Source organism: Lithobates pipiens, unplaced genomic scaffold, assembly GCF_037356315.1.
Source record: "Lithobates pipiens isolate NorthernLeopardFrog02 unplaced genomic scaffold, aLitPip1_a1.2 Scaffold_16, whole genome shotgun sequence".
In the NCBI taxonomy this organism is placed as follows: Eukaryota; Metazoa; Chordata; class Amphibia; order Anura; family Ranidae; genus Lithobates; species Lithobates pipiens.
The window spans coordinates 654,759,493-654,778,534 of NW_027507748.1; the positions used below are offsets into that span (position 1 = coordinate 654,759,493).

Here is a 19,042-nt window from a genome sequence, read left to right on the forward strand (position 1 = left end):
ATAGATACCCCCCCAGGTACGAAATTTAAAGGAATATTACACTTTTATTGTTTCACTTTAATCATTATTAAAATCACTGCTCCCGAAAAAACGGCCGTTTTTAAAACTTTTTTTTGCATTGATCCATGTCCCCTGGGGCAGGACCCAGGTCCCCAAACACTTTTTAGGACAGTAACTTGCATATTAGCCTTTAAAATTAGCACTTTAGATTTTGAACGTGTCCCATAGACTTTAATAGGGTTCTAAAGTTCACACGAAGTATGCTGTATACTAGCTCCGTCGAATCTTCTTTATACATTCGACAGACACCATAAGCCTTCAAAGACAGATTCGACCATTCATGTGGATTTTCGGACGAATGCAATTTTTGAACGAAAAACGAAATAAATAAAAACGAATTTCGGGAGTAACTAAATAAATTAATTTTTCTGACGAAAACGAAATTCCGAAACAAAATATTTTACTCTGCACATGTCTAATAAATACATTCTTAGTGAAAGGAAATAAATGTCAACAAATAAAATTACCAAGCACTTAAAATCCCCCCCATAAAAAAAAAAAAAAAAAAAGCTTAGCTTGCTTTGCTCCCGTGTATGAGCACACACAAACATAAATGCACCCATCAGGGTCACCTATGTACAAAACCATTTCTTGCGATACATTTGTTGCATATCACTGCACACGCCAGAGTAAGAGCAATAATTCTGGGGCAATTATTAATAGTCTGCTCTAACCTAATGACCTGTTATGCCGCATACACACGGTCGGAGAATCCGTCGGAATGCGTCTTATCGGACCGCGTCGTCGGATAATCCGACTGTGTGTGGTATGCATCGGATTGATTCCGTCCGAATCTCCGTCCGACCCAACTTTCCAACATGTTGGAAATATTTCCCGACCAACTGGGCCGGTCGGACATAATCCGATCATGTGTAGAGAATTTTGATCCGACCAAGTGCCACGCATGCTCAGATCAAATTCCTACATCAAAGCTATTGGCTACTAGCCTGAATCTAGTCCCATCGTAACGAAATTACGTCATCACGTTCTGAAAGATTGGATTTTTCGACAACTTAGTCCGACCGTGTATGCAACAGTTTCGGACACAATCCGTCAGACTAAATCTGACGGACAAAATCCGACAGATTTGGTTGGCAGAATCTCCGACCGTGTGTACAGGGGCTAAGAGTTTTTCTATAGAAAATATAAAGTACCAAAGTTGATCATTTTGTGGGCGTGTGCAAATTTAAAGCTTGACTTGTTGGGTATCTGTTTTCTCAGCATAACGTCCTCATGTATATTTTACTAGATAATTTGGTGATATATTGTACTTGTGTTTCCTAAAATTAACTTTTGTATACTTTTAACTGAAATGTTGCACCGTTGAGCATATACCGTATATACTCGAGTATAGGCCGACCCGAATATAAGCCGAGGCCCCCAATTTACCCCCAAAAAACTGGAAAACTTATTGACTCGTGTATAAGCCGAGGGTGAGACATGGCTGTCCATCCCTGTGTGTCCGTCCATCCCTGTGTGTGTGTCCGTCCATCCATCCCTGTGTGTGTGTCCATCCATCCATCCATCCATCCATCCATCCCTGTGTGTGTGTCCGTCCATCCATCCCTGTGTGTGTATCCATCCATCCATCCATCCCTGTGTGTGTGTGTGTGTGTGTGTGTGTGTGTATTCATCCATCCATCCATCCCTGTGTGTGTGTGTGTGTGTGTGTGTGTGTGTGTGTGTATCCATCCATCCATCCCTGTGTGTGTGTGTGTGTGTGTGTGTGTATCCATCCATCCATCCATCCATCCCTGTGTGTGTGTGTGTGTGTGTGTGTGTATCCATCCATCCATCCATCCATCCCTGTGTGTGTGTGTGTGTGTGTGTGTGTGTATCCATCCATCCATGTGTGTGTGTGTGTGTGTGTGTGTGTGTGTGTGTGTGTGTGTGCAGCCTTGTGTGTGTGTCCAGCCTACCTGTGTCCCAAGCCTCCGTCCCGAGCCGCCGTCGTCCCGAGCCTCCTCTGTCCCGTGCCTCCTCTGTCCCGTGCCTCCTCTGTCCCGTGCCTCCTCTGTCCCGTGCCTCCTCTGTCCCGTGCCTCCTCCGTTCCGTGCCTCCTCCGTCCCGTGTCGTGCCGATGGATCGCCGCTCTTCTCGGCGGCCATTCTACAATTCAAAAGCCGCGCCTCCGTCCTCCGCCTGTGATAGGCGGAACACTCAATTTCCCAGCAGCCTGTGTTCCGCCTATCACGGACATCCTCTCATACTCGTCCGTAGTATGAGAATGAACGGATGTCCGTGATAGGCGGAACACTGACTGCTGGGAAATTCAGTGTTCCGCCTATCACAGGCGGAGGCGGAGAAGGAGGCGCGGCTTTTGAATTTTAATGTCCGCCGTCTGTCTGCTCGACACGCTGTTCGGGCAGTCAGACAGCGGTGACTCGAGTATAAGCCGAGGGGGCACTTTCAGCCTCAAAAAAGAGGCTGAAAATCTCGGCTTATACTCGAGTATATACGGTATTGCTTAACCACTTAAGCCCCGGACCATTTGGCTGGCCAAAGACCAGAGCACTTTTTGCGATTGGGCACTTCGTCGATTTAACTGACAATTGTGCGGTCGTGAGACGTGGCTCCCAAACAAAATTGACATCCTTTTTTTTCCCCACAAATAGAGCTTTCTTTTAGTAGTATTTGATCACCTCTGCAGTTTTAATTTTTTGTGCTATAAACAAAAAGATAGCGCCAATTTTGAAAAAAAGCTGATTATTTTTTACTTTTTGCTATAATAAATAGCCTCAAAAAATATCTAAAAAAAAAAAAAAAAGCATTCTTCTACATATTTTTGGTAAAGAAAAAAGTGTGTCCTAGGGAGTGATTCTAACTGTGGGGGGCAGGGGCTGTCTGTGACACAACACTGATCACCACTCCCGATTACAGGGAGCTGTGATCAGTGTCACTAGGCAGAACGTTCTTCCCGTTCTTCCTCTCCGTGAAATGATCGTGGGTATCCCCGCGGACATCAAGTCCACGGGACCCGTGATCCCGCTCGCGAAGCCCCCAGCGGGCGCGTCCGCAACCCGCCTCTTAAAGGGCAATGTACAGGTACGTGATTCTGCCTTACGTGCCCTTCTGCCGCACTATATCTGTGTGAGGCGGTTGGGAAGCGGATAACATTAAAAAAATGCAACTATCACCATTTTATTTTCAAGGGTGTTTACTTAAAATATATAATATTTGGGGATTTAAACTAATCTTAATGATTTTTTAAATGTACGCGCAAAAAAACCCCACAAAAACGGCAGCGAAAGGGTTAAATTATTTGCTTTTTAATGCTCATATGTAGCCAATACATTTTTGCAACAAGGACTTTGGAGTTGCCAGCTTTTCTCTCTTATATATCGAAAGGGTTAAGTTGTTGATATGGCAAGCATCTAAAAAAGCATCTAAAAAATAACCACATTTACTTTTGGTTTGTACCACTCTTCTCTTCCACATTCAACATATTGCTAATCCCTGGCCCAACATCTCGTAAATGGTACATAATAAAGGAAGTTTGGGACTTTAAAATGAAGCACTTGGATTATGGAGGTAAGTTTTAACCATGTATCAACATTTTTTTATTTTTTATTATTGATTTTTCAGTAACAGATCATAAAAAATAATAAAGATCAAATTCATAAAGTATATAGGTGTAAATATAGTAGAAACATGATATATAGTATTCACATATAGCAGCACATAATAGTAATAAATAAATTAATTGGGTAATATGGCATGGCAGTGCCTATGACAGCAAACACGACATCAGCAAGTACATCCACATAATAGATATGCATCTACTAGATGTAAAAATAAATTTTTAGTATATAGTTAAAAAGGTAAATTCATAATAAAATGAAATAAATATAGTTCCGTATAATGTATAACTGGGACATCAATTCAAAAGCTCGACACGTTTCGTGGGTGTCTCCCCACTCATCAGGAGCTGATGCGACCAAAAAATTCCTATGGAATAGAATAAAAAATATATAATATACTAACCATATAAATAAAAATAAATTAATGGGAATTTAATGCGTGTAAATGGTTAGCCAGGACAGACTCACCCATCCGAGTGGAAAGTGCAGTGTGCGGCAGTGGGCACAGGGCGGGCCATGGGCAAGATCCCCCCCAGGGGGATTCATGTAACACATTATTCTCATTAATCATATATACTATTAACATTTTGTTTTTAGATATGTTGTTCTCAACAATTGTTACACACTCCATATCTGATACTCTCCAATACTGCTGTATCCCTTTGGTTTTGCCCGATATCGCATCCATGTCTATGCCGCCTCAGTTCCCTGGGGGGGATCTTGCCCATGGCCCGCCCTGTGCCCACTGCCGCACACTGCACTTTCCGCTCGGATGGGTGAGTCTGTCCTGGCTAACCATTTACACGCATTAAATTCCCATTAATTTATTTATATGGTTAGTATATTATATATTTTTTATTCTATTCCATAGGAATTTTTTGGTCGCATCAGCTCCTGATGAGTGGGGAGACACCCACGAAACGCGTCGAGCTTTTGAATTGATGTCCCAGTTATACATTATACGGAACTATATTTATTTCATTTTATTATGAATTTACCTTTTTAACTATATACTAAAAATTTATTTTTACATCTAGTAGATGCATATCTATTATGTGGATGTACTTGCTGATGTCGTGTTTGCTGTCATAGGCACTACCATGCCATATTACCCAATTAATTAATTTATTACTATTATGTGCTGCTATATGTGAATACTATATATCATGTTTCTACTATATTTACGCCTATATACTTTATGAATTTGATCTTTATTATTTTTTATGATCTGTTACTGAACAATCAATAAAAAATAAAAAAATGTTGATACATGGTTAAAACTTACCTCCATAATCCAAGTGCTTCATTTTAAAGTCCCAAACTTCCTTTATTATGTAACTTTTACCGGGATGGAGGCACATACTTGTGCTTCATTTAAAGTCCCAAAATTCCCCCCCCTTGTTACATCTCGTAAATGTAGCCAAAAGATGTATTCCAATAAAGTGGGGCTCCTCTACCCCTCCATCACTATTGGACTGGACCTGCTATGTATGCCAAACTGCAGAAATGGAGGAACTAAAACATATAATAGCATAAAAGAAGAATATTGTGACTTTAGATGAGATATGCTATTGGTAAATAAAACAGTGTATGGAGTATGTATATAGTAAAATTTTTATATATCAGACGCAGTTCCTTTTGTCTAGAGCTGCATTATACAATTTCCAAAATATAAACACAACCATGTACAGGTGAGTTGATACTGAATACACATTTACCAAATGGACATATGAAACAACATATGATGGTCATATATACGGTATATATATACACAAATGTGTGTATATATATATATATATCAGTATGTATGACCATCATATGTTTCATATATCCATTTGGTAAATGTGTATTCAATATCAACTGATCTGGATATGGTTTTGTTTATAAATTATAAATAAAAGGTTTTACTATATACCAGGGGAGTCCAAACTTTTTTCAAAGAGGACCAGATTTGATGAAGTGAACATGCGTTAGGACCGACCATTTTGCCAGACATTCTTTGAACCAATAAAATTTGATCTAAGTGTGTTGGTCCAAGCACTAAGACACTGCCCAACAAGAAGTCTCTTGCCTTTGTGGCTGTGTGTGGTGAAGAGTTGAGCTCGGGCGTGTTATTTGGATATCTATATATCTTTTGTGGCCCCAACGAATCCCCGAGCGTTGCTCAGGACTAAGGGTGAGCTTTGGCGTGTTATTTGGATATACCGTATTTATCAGCGTATAACACGCACCTTCACTTTAAGAGGAAAGTTTCAGGAAAAAACTTACATTTTTAAATAAAGAACTGTGAAGCAAAATAAGGGTTAGTGCCCATCAATGCAACCTAATCAGTGGCCATCTGCAGCCTCACCATTTCCATGAATGCAGCCTTACCATTGCCATGAATGCAGCCTCACATGTGCCATAAATGCAGCCTCACATGTGCCACGAAAGCAGCCTCACATGTGCCACGAAAGCAGCCTCACATGTGCCATGAATGCAGACTCACATGTGCCATGAATGCAGACTCACATGTGCCATGAATGCAGCCTCACATGTGCCATGAAAGTAGCCTCACATGTGGCATGAATGTAGCATCACATGTGCCATGAATGCAGCCTTACATGTGCCATCAGTGCAGCCTGATTAATGCCCATCTGCAGCCTTGGAGGGGACAGGGAGGTCGGTATGAGCGCCAACAGATTGCATACAGTAGAATCTCCTCTTTACTTGGCGGTCTCTTTAATATAAAGTCCTGCTTCCTATGATAGACAGAACAGTCGTCCAATGGCAGCCCAAGAGACGGGATTTCCTATTACAGATGTCGCAGAGTAAACAGGAACTTCTCCTGTATGTAATCTGGCGGCGCTCGTCCCTCCCCCTCCCTGTCTCATCCAAGGCAGTGTTGATAAATATGGTATATATCTTGTGTGGCCTCCAGGGCCACACAAGATATATATATCCAAATCATTAGGGTGCCATATTAAACCAGAATGCGGAACCCCTCATTTTCGACTTCTTGATTAGAGTTTGAACACTGCTGATTGGCATTCTCAATTCCTTGGATATCTTTGTATATGCCTTTCCTGCTTTATACAGTTCAACTACCTTTTCCAGCAGACCCTTTGACAATTATTTTGCTTTCCCCATGACTCAGAATCCAGAAACGTCAGTGCAGAAAGATGCAAGGGTCTGTCAGGAGTCCAGAAACTCATTGACCTTTTATACACACACACTAATTACAAGCAAACAGATCACAGGTGAGGATGGTTTAATAGCCATTCAAACCCCTTTGTGTCAACTTGTGTGCATGTTATCAGGCCAACATCACCAGGGTATGTAAACTTTTGATCAGGGTAATTTGGGTAGTTTCTGTTGTCATTATGATTTTCAAAAAGTAAACACAGTTGCTTGATAATAAATGGCTTTGACCAAACACTAACCACGAGTGAAAGAAATGTTTTTGTGTTATCATTCATATTCTCAGAAAAATGGCCAAGAAATCATAAATTCTGCCAGGGTATGTAAACTTATGAGCACAACTGTACCTGGGAAAAGGATGGTACTCTACCTTATGAGCACAACTGTATGTATGGTATGTACATTTGTAATATTTTAGCCAGCCAGCAGGTGGCAATCTGGTTTCCCCTTCATATACAGTACAATATCTGGTAACCACATGTGGTTAAAAGCCTGTTTACAATCGTTTCAGCTGGAACCATCATCAAATAAGTGACTCATCCCTTATCAGAGGGCTCGATCCCAAGTTTCAATCAGAGGGAGCCAGCTGGAAAGTAACCTGTCAGAAATGTGCACAGTACTGAGCGTGTAACGAAGAAATGCATGAGATTACCTTTAAAAAAAAAAAAAAAAACCTGTTATAAATGATCGGTAGATCCAGAGAAGCTGGAAGGGACAGGGCCAATGTTTGCCAACAGAAGTCAATATTTATCTGTAACTTTAGTTGCCTGCAGCTCTAGATTAACTGTTTGAATACAATGATCAGCTATAAAATTATGACCACCTACCTAATAATATTGTGTAGGTCCCCTCACTCAACCCATCAAGGCATGGATGCCAATAGACCAGTGGAGGCTGGTGTTTTTTTGTTTGGGGGAAGGCGGCAAATAAGGGTGGATGGAAAGAGGGGGTTCTGACACCTTTCTATCATATTTAGAACCAGCATTCACGTTTTTCAGCAATCTGAGCTACAGTAGCTTTTCTATTGGATCGGACTGCATGGGCCAGCCTTTGCTTCCCACCTCCATCAATGAGCCTTGGCCACCTATTTGCTGGTTTTCCATCCTTTGACCACTTTTTGGTAGATCCTGACTACTATAGACTGGAAACATCCCACAAGAGCTGCAGTTTCGGAGATACTCTGACCCTGTCATGTAGCCATTGTAATTGGGCCCTTGTCAAAGTCGCTTGCCCATTTTTTCCTACTTACAAACATCAACTTCAGGGATGGCATGTTCACTTGCTGCCAACGTTACAGTATGCTGTCCACTTTCAAATCCCATTGAATGTTATTCACTTTACCTGTCATTGCTGGTCATAATGTTAAAGCAGATTGGTGTATTTTTGTTTTTCAATAGGAATAGTTTCATAGTTTCATAGTTTGTTAGGTTGAATAAAGACACCAGTCCATCCAGTTCAACCTGAGTGAGTGTCTACAATTGTCCCTATCCCTGTACATTGCACACTCACATTGGTCCCTACCCTCAAGGAGCCCACAATCCAAGGTCCCCATTCATATACTAGGGCAAATTTTGGACAGAAGCCAATTAACCTACCTGCATGTCTTTGGATTGTGGGAGGAAACCGGAGTACCCGGAGGAAACCCACGCAGGCACAGGGAGAACATGCAAACTCCAAGCAGGTAGTGTCGTGGTTGGGATTTGAACCAGCGACCTTCTTACTGCTAGGTGAGAGTGCTAACCACTACACCACTGTGCTGCCCTAATAGTATATATACATACTGTATATGCACCGAAGCACATACATCATTTATATTATAAGTGAATAATAACAGTATGTTCAATTAAAAATGTGAATATTAGAGAAAAATACAGATGTTCATTCCTGGTCATATCTGATACAATGGTGGGGTGCTATGAAGTAGCCTATCTTAGGGTATCTGGGGTAGGGTAGGGTTGGGTTTGGTTGGATTGAGGGAGATGGGAAGGGAAGGGAGTAGGAGGGGAGGGGAAAGGACTACAGGCACATTTGAGCTCAACAGTGGAGAAGGGCAACATCAAAATAAAGGGCTGCAATGTTGCTAAATGGTGGGGTACTAAGAAGTAGCCTATCTTAGGCTATCTGGGGTACTGTAGGGTTGGGTTGGGTTGAGGGAGATGGAAAGGGAAGGGAGTAGGGGAGGAAAGGACCACAGGTACATTTGAGCTCAAGAGTGGAGAAGGTCAGCATCAAAATAAGGGGCTGAAATGTTGCTAAATGGTGGGGTGCTAAGAAGTAGCCTATCTTAGCGGTAGTTCCCAACAGTTTCCATCAAACAGTGCATATGAATGTGCTGCAGGGTGGGGTAGGGTAGAGTTGGGTTGGGTTGAGGGGGACGGAAAGGGAAGGGGGTAGGAGGGGAGTGGAAAGGACCACAGGCACATTTGAGGTCAAAGGTGGAGAAGGTCAGCATCAAAATAAGAGACTGCCATGTCGCTAAATATTTGTCCATTTTGTTGAAAAAACCTAGCTTCCATTTGCTCATGGAGCATGACCTGTGTAATTCTAAACCTGGTTTCAGCAACAATATACACATATTTTAAATCATATTTTACATAGTAGTCTCCTAAAAGGGGGAATTCCAGATACCGTTGTCCCCCGTCTGTGTATCTGCCAGTTTGCATTGACAGAACCACCACGCCCATCATTGTATCACAGCCAAGTTTGAGCTGCCCATTGCCTGCAATGAGTTTGGTTGGTAAAGACGGCTGATTATCTGAATGCATACAAACGAACCCAGAAATATTCTCAGATACAAGAACTCATTATGCAAAAGCCCCAAATGTCAGGGCCAGATTCCATATGATATAAATGATTGCCAGTGTTTGCTAAAAATCAATGAAAACCTACAAAGTTGTGTCAAATTGTTCCAATTGTTTTCCTTTTGTAGCTTGAGTCAAAATGTTTTTTACAGAGAAAGGAAAGTGTTTATGACTGTACTTAGCAAGAGCCGTTACAGGGCACCGTGACCTCGGTATCTTGGCGGGGATGATGTTATTACATCAGGCTCCTCATGACGACCAGAGACACGGAGACATGAGCTCTCTATAAAAATCTGAATAGCAAATTAGGGTGTACTGCATGAATACGTATGCCAGCTGTTGTGTGAGCTGGGATTGGCCACTATTTGTGTTTTAAAGCAGACCTGCTACCGATAGAGAGAATAACATGCTGAGACCGAAAGGTGTTTCAAAACAGGGAGCTTTTGAAATTGCTGAATGCAGCAGCTTAAAGCTCAACTTCAGCCAACTTTTTTTTTTATTTTGAGATAGAGTAGGTAAAGGTTGGAAATCTCTTGAGTGTATTGCTGGCGGTGGCCTTAGGGGGATTTCCCCTTACTTCCTGTCATAGTCAACACACAGGAAGTTAAGGACCCCGGCCAGCCTGGCACGGGGCATGGAGGGTTCCACGCATCCGCGGCTCTCCCGGGCTCGTGGAACCCTCCATGCCGGCCCTGAGCTCCCGCTTGATGCCGGTTAACCCCTTTGTTCAAACCATACAAATGGAAACATGGGTTGCAGGAAAGAAAATAATCCCTCCCGTGGTGATATTGTGTTCTCCTAGCAGGGGAGAGTTATCCCTTCTGGGAGAACAAAGTGATTATTGCTAGCAAAAATTGTACAAAAATTCCAACAAGCTGGTTGTAGCCAGGATGATCGATCAACTTGGGTACAATCTGCCTGCCCATACATGGTTCAAATCTGGTCTGGTCTCTGCTGAACCGGCCGGGATTCGAACTATCTATGGCTAGCTTTAGGCTAGCTGAGAGGTTGGAAAGGGCCCTCTGTCCTCCCTCCATGGAATTCCAAAGATACAGGTGGTAAGGAGATGACTGCTTTGACAGATGGCACCTCTAAGCACTTGCCTGAGACAATGAGTAATGCAGGAGGATGGGGGGGGGGGGGGGCTTTTCAGCTAAAATGTTGCACATGAGTGCTTGGGGATAGAGAAAAGTATGACCTGTCAAATCAAAGCAGTTGTCTCCTTGCTAGCTGAGTTGCTGGATAGCCATGGAAGGAGGTGGGGTTCCCTGTCCAAGTGCACTACCCTTACATAACATCAAGGAAGATGGGACAAATTACTACATGCGCTATGCCCCCTGGGGAACAGAACACATAGTAAAAATGGAAGTGAGACTTCTTCTTTAACACTCAACTTTGCAATAGTACTGATGAACCTGGGAATTAAGGTCACCTACATCCCAAGAGGTATATATAGGATTTATTTATGGAAAAATTACTTTAAAGGTGCCAAAACACATATAATAAAAATGAATTCTTTATTTTGCATAATAATAAAAAACAACTTGCAGATACTGTAAGGTTAATAAAACCAACAAGGGATATCCAAGCAAGGTTTAATATGCTCTTTGCTCGACATGTTTTGCCAAATAGGCTTCTTCAGGAGCCTCAAAGCACTACATATTTATATAACTAAAAATAAGAACAGCATATTACTTCACATTACACTGAGATAGTATCAAGTAAAACACAAATATACAACCATCATGTGTAAAATATTTAAACCCATTGGTGGGCATCTCACCACAGAAATCCAAGATAATGAACGTCTGTAATCACAGCAAGCCTTTTAAGCCCCCACACACAACAGGCTGACCCCACAGATATAAGTGAGCCATATGGGAAGCAATCAAAGCAAGGACTTTCTAAATTCAGAATCGAAGTCATCCTGAAGAAGCCAATTTGGCGAAACTTGTCAAGCAAAGAGCAATTTGAAATGCATATTAAATCTTGCTTGAATATTTCTTGTTGGTTCACATACCCTAACAGTATTTTCATGCTGTTTTGTATAATCAAGAATTTGGTTTTATTATATGTGTGTTTTTGGCACCTTTAAAGCCCCTTTTTCCACAAAGTAATACTATATATTCTTTAACACTGTCTTTTATTTTGTTTTTGCAAATAATAAAGCTCTCATTTAGTACTATGTCATTTGTGTTGGCAAGCGTATTATTGAAGGTAAGCGTGACTAAAGCTGCAGCCAAAAAACTAAAGGAAATTAATTGTAATTATCATAGAGTTAAGTATTAGTAATGGCAGTGCCTAATGCCTTAATGCATTCCCTGTAATTTCTACTGGGAATTAGAAAATACAACAAAATGAAGGAAATATGTACTGTTTGGGTTACGCAATGTTTGTTGTGTTCTTATTCTAATAAAAATATAATGTTCCATTATGTTCTAAATGACACTTTTTTTTGTATGAAGTCATACATTGCGTATTGGGATAGTGTAGTACAGTCTTTCCAAACCAGTGGTGCACCCCACCCAGGTAATGATGGCTTCAACAGAAGCTGAACTCCAGGCTTAATTTAATGCAGCTCTGTGTTGCGCCCTCCTAGTTCAGAGTGGGCTACTAGGCAAATTCTGTTTAGTTCCACTGTAAATAGTGAAGCAGCACTTGATTGCTTAGGACTGCTCTGTGTTTCACAGGCTGCTGTTCTACTACTTTCCTCTGTCTTCTAGAGCAGTGGTCATCAACCCTGTCCTCAGGGCCCACTAACAGGCCAGGTTTTATGTATTACCTTGGGGAGATGCAGACTAGAATACTGCAATCACTGAGCAGCAAATGATATCACCTGTCATGTATTTCAGTTATCTTGCAAACCTGGCCTGTTGGTGGGCCCTGAGGACAGGGTTGATGACCACTATTCTAGAGGCTTCTAGAAGCATTGTGGGAGGGAGTGCAGAACAGGCAGCGTGAATATTTATGAAACTCCAACCAATCCCTGGGAGGTGTACCCAGAAGGTGGCAGGAGAGCCCATAAGTAGCCTGAGGCCTGAGCAGCAGGGTGCAGTGTTCCTGGGTTGAGTGCTGCAGGGGGAGATCCCTGGGGGCAGGAGCATTAGAGAAGCCAGAGTGAATGGGAGGGAGTTTCGAACAGGCAGCGTGAATATTTATGAAACTCAAACCAATCCCTGGGGAGGTGTGCCCAGAAGCCCAGAAGGTGACAGGAGAGCCCATACATAGTCTAAGGCCTGGGCAGCAGGGTGCAGTGTTCCTGGGTGGAGTCCTGCAGGGGAGATCCCTGGGGGCAGGAGCGTTATGCCACGTACACACGATCGAATTGTCCGGCGTACTTAGTCCGCCGAAACGCATTTCACCGGACAATTCGATCGTGTGTGGGCTTCAGCGGACTTTCTCAGCGCAAAGTCCGGCGGACTTAGAAAGTATTTTTGCAGTCTAATCTTACCGCTGGACTTGGGTTTCAGCGGACAATACGTTCGTCAGTATGCTAGTCCGGCGGACTAAGAATGACGCATGCTCAGAAGCAAATTACGAAAAGGAAGCTATTGGCTACTGGCTATTGAACTTCCTTTTTCTAGTCCCGTCGTACATGCTGTACGTCATCACGCTAGCAAACGCCGGACTTTCTGTGTGTCCGTGTGTGGCCAAGTCCGTTCGGTAGAAAGTCCGCTGGACTATCCGCCGGATTGTTTGCCGGACTAAGTACGCCAGACAATTCGATCGTGTGTACGTGGCATTAGAGAAGCCAGAGTGAATGGGAGGGAGTGCAGAACAGGCAGCGTGAATATTTATGAAACTCAAACCAATCCCTGGGGAGGTGTGCCCAGAAGGTGGTGGGAGAGCCCATAAGTAGTCTGAGGCCTGGGCAGCGGGGTGCAGTGTTCCTGGGTTGAGTCCTGCAGGGGGAGATCCCTGGGGGCAGGAGCGTTAGAGAAGCCAGAGTGAAGACATCAAGGTCCCAGCTATGCTTAGCTGGGGGGGGGGGGGGTAGGCTATTGAAAATCCTTTGTGCAGGGATTGAGCTAGATCAGGAGGAAGCTCACTAGAGAGCCAGGAGGAAGTTGGTGAGAAGGAGTCCAACTTCCATGTGTTCCAGTTGCAGTTCACCAGGGCTATCCCATGCTCCCTATCCCTGTCCAAGTTCTTTTTGGTCCAATAAAAACCCTAAAAAGAACCCCTAGACTGTTATCTCAACTAGTAAAAGAATGAAGAAAATGCTGTGTGCCTGGCTGTGCGTGCAACAAAGGGGAGAAATAGAACCAAATTCACCATGTATTATTGATACATCATTAAATGTATTTTAAAAGCAAACAGTGTAATTACACGAGTTTGTCTTGGTATTGTCCTTTTGCAGTCTAATGTACAGCAGAGCTCAGAGAGGTGAAGGGAGAAGCAGCACACTGTGACAGTTAGATGTGCAGCAATGCAAGACACATGCTGATAGGAGGAAAGAGTAAAGTGACATAGAGATGAGCTCATCAGTGTGATGCTTCTTTTTTTTACTATACAGTTACAGGGTGGGGAGCACATATACTGTACATAGAAAAAGTCAGGCCCCCTCACTGGCAGAGCTTTGTAAATTTCAGAACTGGGTGAACAGAAATGCAGACCCTTTATCAGGTAAAACCTCTCTCGTATATGAAGTGTATCTGTTGATTTATTTGTTTTCCTGGAATTCAGTCCAAAATTAATAATAAAAGTTATCAAATAAAAAAATGTATTTAAAGACTACCACCTTAGCATACATCCCAGCTTTCTGAGATATGGGAATGAGGGACACCTATTAGTGAAAGTATGTAGGTATAGGACACACACCCATCCCATGCCCCCCTTAAAGGAGAATTGTACAAATAATGATTAGTTAAACCCACAAGTGTTTTTTTACTACTACTATTCCTTTATATTGGCTTTTGGAATTTACAAATGCAGCAATTTAGAAATTGGATAAAGGGTTTAGCACTGGGAAACACATTTCGATAGATAAGTAGTGCATTTTATATACAATTGTATAGATCAGACCAAAATGAGGGACAAATGGGAAAAGGCAGACAGATGCACTTTGTTCTGAATGAGGGACAGTCCCTCGAAATCTAGGGCAGTTGGGAGCTATGCATTAGCTATATTGATATCTAGGGATATTAAGATTTAATGTATTTAGGGACAGGAAGCAACTTTGCAAATATAGGGGGTTATTTACTAAAGGCAAATCCACTTTGCACTACAAGTGCACTTGGAAGTAAAGTCGCTGTAGATCTGAGGGGAAGGAAAATAAAAAAACAGCATTTTAGCTTGCACATGATTGGATGATAAAATCAACAGAGCGTCCCCTCATATCAGATCTACTCCTCAGATCTAAAGTGACTTCACTTCCAATTGCACTTGTAGTGCAAAGTGGATTTGCCTTTTGTAAAACAACCCCATATTCTTTTACCTCTGCCTCTTCTTTCCGCTATGGTTTAGCCATCGTTGCATCCCTAGACCATTGAAAACATGGCTTTGTTTCCATTCATCCTGTCTGCATTTTGCATTACATTGTTTCTTGAGCAATATATTGTCAGAAGTATTGGGACGCCTGCCTTTACACGCACGTGAACTTTAATAGCATCCCAGCCTTAGTCCGTAGGGTTCAATATTGAATTGGCCCACCCTTTGCAGCTATAACAGCTTCAACTCCCCTGGGAAGGCTGTCCACAAGTTTAGGAGTGTCTATGGGAATGTATGACCATTCTTCCAGAAGCGCATTTATGGAGTCAGGCACTAATGTTGGACAAGAGGGCCTGGTTTGTAGTTCTAGTTCATCCCAAAAGGTGTTCTATCGGGTTGAGGTCAGGACTCTGTGCAGGCCATTCATGTTCCTCCACCCCAAACTCTCTCGTCCATGTCTTTATGGACTTTGTTTATGCACTGGTGCGCAGTCATGTTGAAACAGGAAAGGGCCATCCTCAAATTGTTCCCATAAAGTTAGGAGCATGAAATTGTCCGAAATGTCTTGGTATGCTGACACCTTAGGAATTCCCTTCACTGGAACTAAGGGGCCAAGCCCAACCCCTGAAAAATAACCCCACACCGTAATCCCCCCTCCACCAAATGATTTGGACCAGTGCACAAAGCAAGGTCCATAAAAAGATGGATGAGCAAGTTTGGGGGTGGAAGAACTTGACTGGCCTGCACAGAGTCCTGACCTCAACCCGATGGAACACCTTTGGGATGAAATAGAGACTGCGAGCCGGGCCTTCTCGCCTGACTCCACAAATGTGCTCCTGGAAGAATGGTCAAACATTCTAATAGACACTCCTAAACTTGTGGACAGTCTTTCCAGAAGAGTTGAAGCTGTTATAGCTGCAATGGGTGGGCCAACTCAATATTGAACCCTACGGACTAAGACTGGGATGCCATTAAAGTTCCCGTGAGTGTAAAGGCAGGTGTTACAATACTTTTGACAATATAGTGTATATGCTAGACTAGACCTCAGAACATGGAAGACATCATGGATCAGCACATTGTACGTAGTGTTTTTGCTGTTATTAGAAACAGTCTACATTATTGTTAGGCTGTCACAGTAAAAATCATCTTTTTGTTCTCTGTTTTATAGGTCGAAAGTTCAAAAAGTATAACAGACTAAAAACTGGAAGAGAGCTTGACAGGATTGCCACCTCCAGCCCCATGGAATGTCAGCAGGCTCTGATGCAGAGAATGTCTAACAGTTCGACACAAGAGGTTCAGTACTTTCCAGAACTGTTGCAGATTCTACAGAGTATAGAGCCTGAGATGGTGTACGCTGGATATGACAACACTAAGCCAGAAACCCCCAGCGCTTTGCTGTGTAGTCTCAACCAATTATGTGAGCGACAGCTCCTCTGTGTCGTAAAGTGGTCCAAATCACTACCAGGTAACGTGATTGTTAGTTTCATTTTTTTTTCCCTTTAACCACTTGCTTACTGGGCACTTAAACCCCCCTCAGTCCCAGACCAATTTTCAGCTTTCAGCGCTGATGCACTTTGAATGACAATTGCGCGGTCATACAACACTGTACCCAAATGAAATTTTTATCATTTTTTTCCCACAAATAGAGCTTTCTTTTGGTGGTATTTAGTTACAGCTCGGAGTTTTATTTTTTGCTAAACAAACAAAAAAAGATGCAAAAAAAAAAAAAAAAAAAATCATGTTTTAATAGTTTGTTATAAAATTTTGCAAACGGGTCATTTTTCTCCTTCATTGAAGTGCGCTGATTAGGCGGCACTGATGGCTGCATTGGTGGGCACTGATGGGCTGCATTGGTGGGCACTGATAGGCTGCATTGGTGGGCACTGATAGGCTGCACTGGTGGGCACTGATAGGCATAGTTAAGGCGGCACTAATAGGCACAGATAAGGCGGCACCGATGGGCACAGATAAGGCGGCACTGATGGGCAAAGATGGGCACAGATAAGATGGCATGGATGGGTGGCACGGATAAGTGGCACGGATGGGTGGCACGGATGGGCACTGATAGGTACCACTGATAGATGGGACTGATGGGCACTGATAGGTGGCACTGATAGGTGGCTCTGATAGGTGGCACTGCTGGGCACTGATGGGCGGCACTGCTGGGCACTGATGGGCGGCACTGCTGGGCACTGATGGGCGGCACTGGGGTGCAGCACCTTTGAGGCACATTGTGGGCACTGTGGGTGGCACTGTTGGTGGCACTGCTGGATGGCACTGTGGGTGGCACTGTGGGTGGCACTGTGGATGGCACTGTGGGCACTATGGGCACTGCTGGCTGGCACTGATGGGGGGCACTTACTTTTATTCAGGATGGCACTGCGGTGGGCAGGTGGGCACTGGCAGGGGGCAGGTGGTCAGCTGTATTGCTGGCCGTGATCGGGACTGATGTCCCGATCACGGCCGCCGGTGATCGGCTTTTTTTTTCTCTCCTCGCGCTGTCAGCGCGAGGAGGAATAATAGCCGATTACCGGCTCCGTTCTATCACATGATCAGCTGTCATTGGCTGACAGCTGATCACGTGATAAGGGGTCGGGATCGACCCCTTGCACGGATCGGTGATCAGGCGAGTCTCATGGACTCGCCGATCACAGAGCGCGCGCGCCCCTCAGGGCGCGCGCAGGCCGCTCGTACCCGGGACGACGTCAATAGACGTAGTCCCGGAAAAGTAGATCCGCGCTAATGCCGTCATTTGGCAATAGCGCGGATCCCAAGTGGTTAAAGTGGTTGTAAACCGCGGACATGAAAAATGAACAAAGCATATCCTTTTATAGTGTGGACTTGTCTCTATCCAGAGCACTAAGTGTCATTTCTGTCTGCTGCTTCGTTCCTCTATTATCAGCATGAATCACTTCTGACACCAAGAGAAAAAAGATGACAGAGACGGGAGCTCCAGCTGAGTGACATACTTCCCCTCGGAAAATCCGACTGTGTGTATGGGGCATAAGAGTTGCAGAAAAGTCACCCGTGTGCCCCTCTGAGACTATTTTTATTTGGTATAAGGGGGTTGAAGTCAGGACGGAGTCCAAACAACTGTCATCCCACTGCCTAATTAGCCATCTTAACTGGTCCAACACAAGTCGGTCCAACTTTGAAAATGCCCCCTGCACTACTTTGGTCCCACTTTGATTCTACTTCAGCCCATTGACTATCACTGAAGTTGGATCAAAGTCGGATTGCCGTCTTAACTGATCTGACTTTGGTACGCGACTTTTGAAGGGGAACTCCACACCAAATTTAAAAAAGAAACAGCATGGGTTCCCACTCCAAGAGCATACCAGGCCCTTCGGTCTGGTATGGATTTTAAGGGGAACCCCCCACGCCAAATACACTTAGTGAGAGCCCCCCTAAAATCCATATCAAACCCTCATCCGAGCACACAGCCCATCGGGCCAGGAAAGGGGGTGGGGACAAGCGAGTGCTCCCCCCCCCCCCCCCCCGAACCGCACTAGGCGGCATACCCTCAACATGCCCTCAAATATATAGAGAACCTATCACAGGCTAGGTAACACCATTGCAAAGCATTAAAGTAGGTCGGTTATGTCCCAGAACCTAGATCTTGTGTCCAATGATCCCTCTACAATTTCCTCAAATATATTACAAAGCTGGTAGAACCTACTTTTCATTCCATACAAGGCAAAGGGAAAGCAGTTTGATGCAGCTTTAAAGGAAATTATATGGCAAATAAGGAGGGGGTCAAATATCAGGTCAGGAGAAGGTCAACTATAAGATCAGGAAGAGATGAAATGCAAGTCAAGAGGTGAAATGCAGGTCAGAAGCAGCACCCATAAAGGCACTCAGATGGAACTCATGAAGCATCCCAAACTGGTCAGAAATGAAAGCCAAATGCACCTAAAGGAACACTGCATTCACCCATCTGCAATACACAGTGTCACCCACTCCCCCCTGGGTCCTCAGAAATATATGGAG

The 19,042-nt window shown here is 43.6% G+C and overlaps 1 protein-coding gene across 1 annotated transcript in view; it reads left to right on the forward strand.

The window, feature by feature from the left end:
- Positions 1 to 19,042, forward strand: part of PGR (progesterone receptor) — a 194,626-nt gene that overhangs the window by 136,326 nt on the left and 39,258 nt on the right. The window contains exon 4 of the mRNA XM_077484402.1: positions 16,221 to 16,517. Coding sequence (XP_077340528.1) covers positions 16,221 to 16,517 — 297 coding nt within the window. The remainder of the gene's footprint in view (positions 1 to 16,220; positions 16,518 to 19,042) is intronic.